The sequence below is a fragment of the Solea solea genome, chromosome 5 (assembly GCF_958295425.1).
Source record: "Solea solea chromosome 5, fSolSol10.1, whole genome shotgun sequence".
Classification (NCBI taxonomy): domain Eukaryota; kingdom Metazoa; phylum Chordata; class Actinopteri; order Pleuronectiformes; family Soleidae; genus Solea; species Solea solea.
Window position 1 is genome coordinate 12,035,185 of NC_081138.1, and position 13,404 is coordinate 12,048,588.

At 39.0% G+C, this 13,404-nt stretch overlaps 1 protein-coding gene across 4 annotated transcripts in view; it reads right to left on the reverse strand.

The window, feature by feature from the left end:
• Window positions 1–7,705: 7,705 nt before the first annotated feature.
• tspan4a (tetraspanin 4a) overlaps window positions 7,706–13,404 on the reverse strand; it is a 108,683-nt gene continuing 102,984 nt past the window's right edge. For all 4 annotated transcript variants that reach the window (XM_058630288.1, XM_058630287.1, XM_058630286.1 and 1 more), the window contains 2 exons: window positions 10,238–10,321; window positions 7,706–8,267 (listed from right to left, as the gene is read on the reverse strand). In XM_058630288.1, the coding sequence (XP_058486271.1) occupies window positions 8,199–8,267; window positions 10,238–10,321 (153 nt within the window). In that variant the 3' untranslated portion in view covers window positions 7,706–8,198. The remainder of the gene's footprint in view (window positions 8,268–10,237; window positions 10,322–13,404) is intronic.

Here is a 13,404-nt window from a genome sequence, read left to right on the forward strand (position 1 = left end):
TGGTCAAGTCAGATAGAGGTAGACTACAAATCAAGATGGCGGTTGACGAAGAAACTACAACAAGATGGCGGAATCAAAGATGGCTTCTTGACCGCATGGCTGCTGTGTTTCTTGGTTAACTACTTTTGTAAAGTGAGATGTCAGGTTAGATGAGTGGTTAGAAGCATGCACATCTAGAGCTGAGAGCTAAGAAGCATGGACATCACTAACATCATATTAACCTAAATCTAGACATTACAACAACACTTTATGTGAGCAAGTAAGCTCAGTACAACATTTCATCTATGCTTAGCCAAGCAGTGTAATGCTATGCTAGGCCCAGTTACGTTACCAAGTCCTTAAAAGATGCCAAAGTGTCCTTTTGAGGTGCTGTCTGTTGGTCCAGGAACAGTAGATGGTTGACTGTGTTTCTGGTGTCTGTGGCTCGGGTTCCTCCTCACAAAGTTAGCTAGTTGGAGCTAACTTGGCTCTGGATCCTTGGTTGATCCTTAGGCAGGCTCTGGTGTCGCTGCCTCTGATGGGAGGATAGCAGGCTGCTGTGAGCGGGCCTGCTTGAAGATCAGCAGAGAGGGTCTCTTGCTGCTGGAAGCTTGTTAAGCTCTGTGCTGAAGGGTCTTCAGTCGAAGAGCTGACGTCTGTGTCCTTCCTGCACCCAGAAGGGCAGGGGAGAGCAGAGGAGCCTGTGTCCTCCGGTGAGATGGAGACGAGAAGCGAAGAAGAGAGGCGAAAAGAGGGGAAACCTGGCTTTTGTATGGCCTGTTTCATGGGGGTCACATGTCCAAAAGTGACCACTGAGGTGGGTTTCCCACTGATGTGTGGAAGATAAGGGATCTTTATTGACTGAGTTTTATGACACTCTTTGTCTCTGAGCAAGGGGCCATGTGTTCTCCATCCAAGATGCATGTGACTCCATCTTGAATGAGCTGATCCCCAACAATCCCCCCTTGGACTCAGGATCTCACTCCATGTGTGATCCTGAGTGCACAGTGTACAGTCCAGAGGAAAATCAGTTCATTCACTTTGTAACATCTGGGCATTGATTAACTCTAATTTGGCTAAGCAGTAATATTACAAATGAAGAACATACAAAAATGGCATTGTACAAAAAACCTAACTTTATCAGGTTAGTAAAAAGAGGAAGGTTAGATGTGTTAACATGGTAAATACCAAGAGTGGCAACTGTAAATGGATATCAGTGTGATCATAACTAGCCCTGTATGGTCATAACAAGATGTCCTTGACTAGTGTACAACTTATCCTACAGCTGGAAGGGTACAAACAAAAAGTAAAAAAACAAAGTTTGCCCAAGAATACAAAGTTGAGCAGTGGTTTTCTTAAGTGACGTAATAAGTCTGGTTATTACAGTGTTAAGAATCACTGAAATTGTCATATGTGCGTACCCAAAATCCGGATACCTACTCATCTAATAAAACTAAGAAAAAATTAAAATAAACAAGGAATGGACATTCTTCAGGACAGATTGGATTGTGTCCTAAGGGTTTGTTCCAGTGTGGAGCTCTAGTATCTAAAGCTTTCTGGAACTTGTGGCTTAGGGCTATAACACCTGTAGCTGGAGAAGCGGTGAGATTCACTGTTACTGTCAAATCGGTCATGATCATGTTCTGAACTGTACTCTGAGATACTGCGGTCATCATCAGAGTAATTTAGTGGCTGATCATGTCTTTGGGCCAGAATCTCTGAGTATGGTCTCCAACAACTTCTGTTGTGGGAGTGCCTGTCTCGGGGCAGCCAGTGGACATGGCGGTTATGCTTTCTGTCCCTAGGCTTCTTTTTGTCACCCCCCTTTGTTCTGTTGTGAGGATGAGATTTTGAAATTGTTTGTCTGGGTGACACTTTTGGAGTTGACCTGTCAGGTTTAAAGATTTTATCTCTCGCCTGTGGTGGGACAACCGATTCCCAAGCCATCTGAGATATTTTCTTTATCTCAAGCATGGAAAGTTTACCTTGGCTTGTCTGAAACACAACGTGAGTGCGTATGCATGGGTGAAGGTTGCGCACGAACAGGGACTTAAAATTTGGATTTTCTTCCAAGCTAGGGGCATTTCTTCCCTGAAAATACACCTTTCTCAAACGTTGGAAATAATCACGCGGGTGTTCGCGACGAGTATGTTTAACTTGAAGGGCTGCAGCCATGGAAGTAATCTCGTCCACACTTGAGGAGAATTCTTCTATGAGAGCTTGACGAAGCTCTGTGTAGTTATTTCTAACTCTGAGGGGAAGTTCCTGTATAAACTTGCGGACTGCTTTAGAGCTGCTTTTCTCTACAAGTTTAATCTTCTCCCTCCCGGTTGCATAGGGAAGGTCCATAAGGGCTTGGTCTATCTCAGTAAAATAGTTGTCAATGTTGTGATCACAGTTGTCTGGATCAAAATGATCAATGTCTTTTGCAAGAGATTCCAGTACCTTAAAACGAAAACATTCTGAGGTCTGAGCATGTCTTTCATGTGCTCCTGCTGTTCTCTCTGGGGGGTAGGTGAAGCCTGCATGGCTGTTATCACCATGATGCTGCAGAGAGGAGCCTGAAAAGGGGGAGGGATAGTCCTGAACTGACCTAACCCCCTCTCCATCGAGGTGAGCATGGAAAGCAGTGTCATGCATGTGTGAATAAAAGGGGTTCTGGGTAGAAATTCTACCAGAGACTGAACTGCCTTTATCAGAAATGTCAGATCTATATGACTTTGTTCCCAAAGAGTTAAGCTCATTGAGAAACTTTTCACCACTCTTGTGTGGTGGAGTTAAACGCTCACTACAGGGAGGCTGTGAGTCCGAATAACCAGAGTCACATCTGCTGGACAACTCTGGTGTCGAGAGATGTTCTGATCTAAGCTTTAACAATTCTTCCTTGTGGAAGCAAAGATCTGATTCTGCAGAGTGTAGGTCTAATAAATAGCGCACAGCTTTCTTATTGGCCTTGTTTACCTCTTGGAGGAGGCAAGCATTCTGCACTCTTAGCGACTCAACGTCTTTCTCTAGAGCTGCTTTGCTCTGAAGTGAAAGGCTGGCCTGTCTGTGGAAATTCAGCAGCAAGCATTCCAACAATGATGCTTTGGATGCATTCTTAGCATCAACACTGTTATAGATGAGAGAGTTTATTTCCTCCTTGCACTCATTTAAACTTAACCTGTTGATGAACTCAACATAACCAGTCTTTAGGTTCTGTGCAAGAGATGAAACAAACAGTTCTACACAGGGATTCTCCATTTTTAGGTCTAGAGAAGAAGGAGTTTAAGCAAGTTGTAAAATACAACAAACAAATCAATTTGTTATTATTTTAACCTGAGGAACACTGTGTAGTGTTGCTACCCTTGGCTAACAACAATATAGATGTCTACCACATGGAAAGGAGCTTTCTTTGAAGCAGCTAAAGCACTGACTAGTAGCTATATTAGGCTTCAGAAATGTGGGAGCAGGGTTTAAGAAAATATTTAGGGGAAAATATCTTAAACTTAACTCAAGCTGAAACACATGAATGTTACAGCAAGGTACACAATTTTCACAGGGCTGTATAGCACACTGTGGCTCTATTTCAATTCTCACTTTGGCTGAAATGCACGGCAGTAACAGCACAAAATACAAGCTTTATGACACAGGGTTGTGGCACGCTGTGTGTTATTTAAAGAAAGAGCACTTAATTTACCAACCAGATTTTCAGTGTCGAGTTTCTACAGATCAAGTTAACTGGACAGTTAGCAACATTAGCAAGCTGAAAGACAAGTTAAAATCATAGGACTCAATATGATAACAATAACCAAAATGTTTTTTTTGTTACATGTAGTAAACCTAATTTGTACTCAAGGTACATCCTGTATAACTGAAGTCTACTCCAGTCGAGGATTAGTGAAACGCCAAAGTCAAAGTCTGGGGAATCTACCTGGTGTATTGACCAAAATGATGGTCAATTAATATTACACAATTATGAATAAATTGCCAACAGTACCCTGCCTCACACGGGGCACCAATTATGTTGGGATTAGGGGCGTGATTGGTTATGAATTTAGAATATTAATAATTGATTAATTATGGAATAATTAATTTCTTATAAAAAGTTGAGTCAAACTCAAATCGGGGCACCACTCCTCTCAAACAGAGGAGAACTATCGGTTCTGAATGAACCATTAATTCATAACCTCCAAAAACAGTCTCATAAATTAAGCGGACTACCAATTTGGATTATGATTAATAATTAACTTAATAATTGATAAATCACAATACTACATCAATAGTTAGGTGAATTGAAGGATTGGAATTCTACAGGGAAGAGGTTGGCAATATACACACTTGTGCAATATTAATCAGACCAGACTGTATATTTTATAAAACATTTATTAAAAAGACATCAAAGATATAAACAAGAATATTTACTAAATGTAACTATATACAGTGTATGTGTGTGAAAAAGAGAGAGTCTGTGTGTATGCAGGTCAAATGGTCAAGTCAGATAGAGGTAGACTACAAATCAAGATGGCGGTTGACGAAGAAACTACAACAAGATGGCGGAATCAAAGATGGCTTCTTGACCGCATGGCTGCTGTGTTTCTTGGTTAACTACTTTTGTAAAGTGAGATGTCAGGTTAGATGAGTGGTTAGAAGCATGCACATCTAGAGCTGAGAGCTAAGAAGCATGGACATCACTAACATCATATTAACCTAAATCTAGACATTACAACAACACTTTATGTGAGCAAGTAAGCTCAGTACAACATTTCATCTATGCTTAGCCAAGCAGTGTAATGCTATGCTAGGCCCAGTTACGTTACCAAGTCCTTAAAAGATGCCAAAGTGTCCTTTTGAGGTGCTGTCTGTTGGTCCAGGAACAGTAGATGGTTGACTGTGTTTCTGGTGTCTGTGGCTCGGGTTCCTCCTCACAAAGTTAGCTAGTTGGAGCTAACTTGGCTCTGGATCCTTGGTTGATCCTTAGGCAGGCTCTGGTGTCGCTGCCTCTGATGGGAGGATAGCAGGCTGCTGTGAGCGGGCCTGCTTGAAGATCAGCAGAGAGGGTCTCTTGCTGCTGGAAGCTTGTTAAGCTCTGTGCTGAAGGGTCTTCAGTCGAAGAGCTGACGTCTGTGTCCTTCCTGCACCCAGAAGGGCAGGGGAGAGCAGAGGAGCCTGTGTCCTCCGGTGAGATGGAGACGAGAAGCGAAGAAGAGAGGCGAAAAGAGGGGAAACCTGGCTTTTGTATGGCCTGTTTCATGGGGGTCACATGTCCAAAAGTGACCACTGAGGTGGGTTTCCCACTGATGTGTGGAAGATAAGGGATCTTTATTGACTGAGTTTTATGACACTCTTTGTCTCTGAGCAAGGGGCCATGTGTTCTCCATCCAAGATGCATGTGACTCCATCTTGAATGAGCTGATCCCCAACAGCCCTATGTCAGCTGAGATTGAGCCTCATGTGGAGGATAAAGCTGTAGTAGATGGATGGATGGACTGCTCTCCCAGAAAAATGTTGCTAGTTTGCTTTTCTGCAAACCATGCAGACATTGCACTTGTTTATTTTGTGCGGGGAAAAAATGATTGCATTACACTTTGGCAAAATGAGATTCATGTCACATTAACATTTGTAGACTGACAACACATTGCTGTGAAGAGGTTGGTGGTGGCGTGTAACCACGCAACACATTTGCAAGAAAGCAGAAGGCAACGATTAGGGATGAAATGTTAGAACATTTGCTGTGAATTTTTGGAGTGTGATGAGGACAATGTGGAAATTATTCATTTATAACCAGAAAATGGTTTATCATCACCCTCATTTCAGTCAAAAGACCCAAACACTATCATGCTAATATGCACATTTGTCAACATGCAAATATCTCTTTTTTTCTCTCCGTCTTTTATGCAGTCATAAAAAAAGCAACACACAATACAGATCTGCAATAATCATATCCCAAATATTAACTTCGCTGAGTTCAACCATTTTGATGATTGACATGTTTGACTGATCTTTACAGATTATGGTTTCATCTGTACAAACACTGTTTGCAAGGTGAGAGTTCTTTGTTTTTACGATCATTTATCCTATGAATTCCTCCAGTGTGGCTTTACGTCAGGGGTGTCAAAAATACGGCCCGTGGACCAGAACCAGTTCACCTAAGGGTCTGATCCAGCCCGCAGAATGAATTTGTGATTGTATATACTATATTTTCCAGTTCCAGATCCCTGTGACTAAATGTTTTGTGCCTTTGTTGATCCACTGTGATCTGTACGTTGTTATGCACATGTGTAAATGGTAAACTTGGGCATAATATTGTTGAAATTGCTCAATTGAATAAGCAATTAAATTGCTTGAGTGCTTTTCTCAAGGAGTGTGTGGTTGTTGATCATTTGTTTTGTAAAAAGATGCTTTAATAAACATAAAACAAAGGGAACTAAAATGAATTTGACTGTTTCTTTTGCTTCTCTCAGTCAGCCCAGCTGCATATGATGCTTCATGTCGGCAGCATTTACACATTACACATCATCACATTGTTTCTTTAATGTGATGCTGTCTCATAATTTCATCATTTTAAAAGCATTTTTCTCCTGTGACACAAATGTTGCCTTCTCTGCCGTCTCTTTTAGAGTCCAGTGTGTAATCACATTCAATGTTCTGAATCAGGGATCTGACACTGGAGTTAATACCTGAGCTCTTTTCACCACGCTGTCTTAACAGTCTGGGTCTTCTAACTATATTATTTTTTTATTATATATTATATTATTACCAAACTAAGGTTAAAACCAGAGGCTGATCGATTGTCTCACTGAGCGGCAAGGTCAGTTCACTCAGTTACGGCCTTTAAATCTTAAATGTACTTTTAGAGAATGGCTTTTTCTGACAGCCATAAGACTTTACTATCACGGCCTTGAGCAATTTTCTTTCTCTAAGCCATTTTTGTTTATTTTATTCTATTGAATGTTTCCCATTTCCGTGTTTTGAAAGTGCACACCTTTGTGTGTTTTTATTGTGAAATGTGCTATAATTCTGGACATCATATTTTAAACCTTTCTGTAGATGAATTCACTTCTGGCTCTTTTGTACTTTAAAGTTCCTACTATTTGAAAGCAGAAAAAAGGAACCAAGAAAGAAAAATCCTAACAAATGGATAGAGGAGTCACATACACCTGCTGTGACTGCTGTTCCAGCATTTCTCTTATCTTTCATAACATTTTTCCAAGGGGGGCATTTAATCAAAGTGTGTCACAGAGTACTTATACCCTGGATTAAATCTGATGATCTAAGAAAGAAGGGAAAAAAACTAACTTATGGAGACAAAAGGGTCAGAAGGGGCTTCAAAGCCTGCCGGTGAATTTTTGTTATTGGTGGAAAAATGTCTCTGAGCAGTCTGGAGGTTACTGTTCATTTACATTCCTCCAGCAGAATGTTCTTATTGTAGGTGGTGCAATCCTCGTGTCCCATGTAAAACTACCCAGTAAAAAAGCCACATGTTCCATGGAGCGTGAAGTCGTAAAGCGGTTGGTTTCATTAGATATATCTAATTAATACCTGATTAGTTAGGTGCTAGAAAATATTTTATTGACTCAGTCTGTCTCAGTAGAGGGACAATATTTACAGCTTTACATTCCCGGTACTGGCAAATTTTCCCCATCCGTCCAGTTTGTCATTCAGGGTGTTATGCATAATTACAGCAGGATTGCACATAAACCCCTTCAGTGTTTCCTGTTAAGAAATGACAAGATGACGTGTGAGCTGTTTAGTGGAGCCAGAACATTTAATAGACACCATGGCAGGAGACATGCACTTGCAGCACTTCACACAGTGCACCTTCCCATTTGCAGCTCTCATTTTGAAGACACATACAAACCATACAATAATTTAAAACAAAACACATTAAAAAAGGGGTTACAGTTTTTTTTATATATATTTATATATATATATATATATATACTGTATATATAATGCATGTTCATAATTCAGCTTCACGGAAATTAGCTTTCGACACAAAGCAAACCATAGCAACCAACTCAGGAATTACACTGACACTGTGCTTGTTGATAGAGGGAAAACTGTGAACCGGTGACACCCAAGAGCAAATGTCACAGAGAGGACAAGCAGTGGAAACAAGAGTCTGTTGAGGAAGATGGGGGAGGAAGAGGAGGACGAGGAGGAGGAGGAGGAGGGTGGGTCAGACCATCGATGAGCAGAAACAATCCAAGTGTGCTGAAGGGCAGAGAGGTCAATCGCTAGGCGTAGAATGTTTCTACTTTCACTGCCTGACAGAACATTGTCATGGAGAAGACGAGACCCAGGATCTGCACAAGAAAACAAATCAGGCATGAAAGCATCAGATGTCCAAGTCACAGTGGCATGAAAGTAAACTCTTCTGTCTGTTTGGCTCATTCCCTATATCATGTTATATTCAAATCTCATTACGTTTACTACTTAGAGAACAATAAAAAGAGCATCTGGATGCTCTGCTATGAGATGCACAGATTGCAGGAAGTGGATGCTCTGTTATTGCTTTTTTTTAAGTATATGTAAGCATTATATCCTATAGTTTTATTCGGTAATGCATTGTCTGGTGAACAGTCATCTTTATATTTCTATGATAAGATCAAGGAGTATCTTTCTGCATTTTATTCTGTCTCGTTTCCCTCATAAAATGCAAAAGACATCCATTGTATTTAAAGGCTTTGAAAACCCATTATCTCAATTAGCTTTTCACTAAATGCATGAATAGAATTCTTTCTTTCAAAGTTAAAATGCATCTTAGTTATTTCACAGTTTCAGTATTTGGGTTTCGGTCTCTGATTTTGAGAGCACAGGTGAATAAAAGGAGATGAGACTTTATATGCATATAGAGTGGCATAAAGATATTCATTATTCAAGCTAACAGTTGTAATAATATGGTTTCAGTGTATTTTTCTTCATTTCAGTGTGTGTTTGAACCCCGATAGCACACCAATTGGCCTTTTTTTTTCAAATCAGTTTGCTCAGTTGGTCTCTGACAACTCTTACTTATATAAATATAAACTCACTTAATAAAGCTTCAAAGGTCCAAACACATAAAACTACTTGTAAATGGTAAATGATTAAATGAGAATAAAGAAATGCTTTAATAAGAGCACTACAAGGTTCACACTCTCTACAACCATATTGTTCTGTTTTAAATAGTCTATTACACATATGATATGCACATATTATTATATATCATATTCTAATCGCGTAAACTATAGATGCTCGAACAGTTTTTGGCCCTTTCCTGTCAACCCTCCACTGATTGTAATCAAGGCTTCAACACCTTCCCCAAAATGTCCCCCTGTGACTATGATACATGAGAACATAACATGTTCAGTTGTATGTTTAGGTTTTATTAAAATGTTTTATGTTTTCTTTAGATTGTCTAAATGAATTTTTTCTTTCTTATTTTTTCTTAATTTTTTCGTGCTTGAAGGTTGCGTTCCTGTTGCATCCATCGTTACTAAGCAACCAGAACTGGGGAGCTGCTGAGATGACCAGACTCACCACAGAATAAAATCAACACATTCAACAGAGAAAAATAACCAAAACTGCATTTCAGTTTTGCTGCTTGATGTGTGAATGGACGAAAATTATTTCTTCACCAATTGATTCAGACGCTTTTCCTGGAAGATGGAGGTTCAAGTTCAAGTTTATTTCAGAGCAAACAAAGACCAGTAGATATTTTCATGACGTGCAGCTCCATAGAAAATAAAGTAATTGTGAGCACAAAAGCCTGTAAACTGTCCCTTTGAGAGCATGTGCTCAACCTTAAGAGTCAAGTACTTTATCATCTTTGTCTGAACACAAAGTGTAATTGTGTGACACTCATCTGTGTCGTAAAATAGTGTGAATCAGCTGCAAACATCACAGAAATGTGAGATGACTGGCTTCCTTATGCTGCATGAAGAATTTTCAAAGGAGAAAGAGAATCTTAACCAGTGACAAAAAAAAAGAGCCTGCAGCATCCACAGGAGCCTCGTGTGATCAATGTTTTCAAGAAGGGTATTTTTCTCCTCTCACATTTTGGAAGCCCATCACGTTCAACTTGGCTGGAGAGGAAATAAAAGACTTTTACGGACAGTTAAACCACACTATGCGGTCCTCGGCGGTGACACATGACCCCTGCTGTCCACAGTACTGCACTCACCGCAAAGGACGCTGAAAGTATTGTAACAAAGTAAGAGCCTTGGTTTTCAAATGTACTCTAGATATCAAGAAAAAAAAAAAAAATCAAAAAATAAAACTTAAAAGCTGCAATTACCTGAGTAAGTGCTGTGCATAGAGCAAAGATCCAAAGAGCCACCAGGTTCTCATTAAGCCAGTCCTTGACTCGCTCGTAGCATGGCTGTGGAGACACACACACACACACACGCATACAGTAAGTGAGAAAGCTGTGAACACACCACTTTGATGCAATGCTATATATATATATATATATATATACACAATATAATGTATAAATTACACATGGCTGTCTGCTTTTGTTTTATTTAATAATCACTACCTACTTTTATATTCTACATTTATTTGGATTTGAATTTGAATTTGAATTTATTTATTCAGGATAGCACCTGAGATGAATCATCTCATTTTCGAGGGGGTCCTTCAACAAAATGATACACATAATACAAAATACAGTGAAAGAAATGACAGGATTTATACATGCACACACACACACACACAGACAAGGCTCTCCTAACTCCAGCTAATCCGGAATAAATAAAAGAAAAATCAGAAACAAGAACAAGGAGTTTGCAAGTGGATTAAAAGTGATGCTTTGAAACTATGAAGAGAAGTAGTGGACCTAAGCTGGCATGGGAGATTGTTCCAATCAGACGGAGCTTTGAATTGAAATGACCGACGACCAGATTCTTTAAATATTATAGGAATGCAGAAAAAGAGGTGATCACTTTGTAACTATGGGGTAACTATGTTTGTCTGTTATTAGCTTTTCATTATCTATTTATCTCCTGTTTTATTACTATTTATTTTCCATACTGATGTCGGTTCAATGACTAGAACTATTGGTCTCCAGTGTTTTGTCGTCACTGATTATTGAGACATTTGATGTTGATTTTTGTCAGTTCTGTGCTCAGTTTCTTTTGGTTTACTTGCTTCACATGCAGTAGTGGTGGGCGATGAGTGACTGGCACCTGGGGGTTGGGGGCTTTTTGTTTTTAAGCACTTTGAATAAAAATATATATACAAATAAAAAAAATACAATAAAATATAAAAAAATAAAAAATACTGTATAAATAAAGTCTGGGATTTGTTGATTAAAAATAGTTTGGCGACATCCTTGTTTCCCGCTCCCCCCTCCTCTTCTGTCCTTGATATTCTTTAGGAAAACTCTCTTTCTTACTTACGTCTTTGTCAACTGTGTGAATACAGGAACAGTACATGCATGTGGTTTTTATTTAGACACGAGACAACACTGCATTCTTCACGTCTGACATTGTCTGAATACATTCAGACAGAAAACTGAGGTCATGATTATGAAGGGATGGAAAAGAAGCAATAGGTTCGAGTAAAGTTAACAAGTCAAATTGAAAGCCATTGACACCTGTTCCCTCCCCCTATATATTAAAAAAAACACAGCTGCACATAGACTGTGCAGGAAAGGGAACGTTGCTGTCATAGCAGACTACACTGCTGGTTTGATTAAATTATTCATTTCTACAGACATTCCTTCCTTCCAGATTGTAATATGTATATATTTTAAAATATCTTGTCAGTGAAACATACTCTTCACACTCTGCATTTCACTGCTGCCTAAGCAGTGAAAAAAATAAAAATATATATAAAAAATATATACAGTATATTCCTAGGCCAAGGTGAAATAATTCCAGACTGGATCAATATGGAGAGTCCTGCCAAATTTACACACTGCTTACAAGTTATTTATCAAACTGGTGCCCACATGCACCACAGACCTGCATCTGAGATATATTAATTCAGACTTTTCTTATTTGACATCCAGTGCAGACTTCCTGGTCAGTTCATGCACGGCCACAGCACTATATTAAAAACACAATAATCAAACCTGCAAGCGTCTCACTGTGTGCTGTCTATAAGATGTAAGATGTTTGTCCAAGGATGCCACTTTTCAAACTTGCATGAATTTCAGCTGACTGTTCAACTGTCTGGCAGCTACTCTACTTTTCTCATTCACTCACAATCGAGGTCAACTCACTTTATCTAGAAAACAGTATGTAGTTTAGGCATTCGAAATGCAGTGCTATGACATTTACTGTAGTGATGATTCTGCTGTTCCCAACCACAGCCCACACAGTTGTTATGGAAATAAAACAGAAGCTATTTTAAAAGACATTTTCCAGACGTAACTGCCTATACACGCTGGAGTGTACACACGCCATTTTTCTGGGCTTTCAAACTGTGAGAGCAGTTTTTGTGTGTATGTATACGCATCATCAAGCCCATCTGACTGACTCATTCTGTTTATTTCTGTTTTCTATCAATGGAAATATGAAGAGCTTTTTAATCCTAGTTTCTCAGTTCATGAACATTCAGCTGTCAACAACAAAGGTCTATAGCAGAGACAAAGAAGTCGTCTTTATTCATTATAAAACTATATGATGAAAGGTAATATGTGTGCGTGAATAGACAAAAACACTTACATCTGCCTTGAAGCACTCAATGTAAACCTGTCAGTGGCTTCAGTTACTTTTTTATCACCTTGGACTCAACAGAGAAATTCATTAATGGCACACTATACTATATGTACCAAGGGAATATGTCCAAATATATGTGGGCTAAAATATAGAATACATATTTTAAAATCCAGGCATCATTAGAAAAAAAAAATTATGCTTGACTGTGAAACACTGTATTAGAGTCCTTGATTATTAAAAATTCACATTAACGAGAACTTCTGAGGACTAAGTGTCATCTGAAGGAGGAAAATATGCATAAATCTACAAAATCTTTAATATGTTTTTGTGGAGGCTGGTGAAAAGAAAAAAAAACTGGTGGAAAAATGATTATAAAAGCCACCTTTCATTTCTTAAAAGTGAAAATATATATAGATATAGAAGCAGCTGCAAGCCACAGTTTGGCTACAATGTGGCCTTTTTCACTGAGTGGAAAATGACACTGCACTGCAAAACTGTATGGCATTACAGTAAGAGGACTGTGATGTATTTTAGGATGAATGGCTACTATCTGTTCTGCAGCTGTGAACCTGATCTGTCCTTTTCAAATATAAATCTCTAAAGACTTATTTTATTTACAAACTGAAGAATAAGGTACAGATGTCAAAAAGTCTCACTCATGATACTTCATAATCTTTAAAATAATTATAATTATATCAAATCGATGTCCCTATCAGCTTTTTTGGCCCCCAAGCAGGATGAGGATTTATTGAGTATTTTGTCCAGATACCAGATTTTTTTTCTTTTTTTTTAAAAA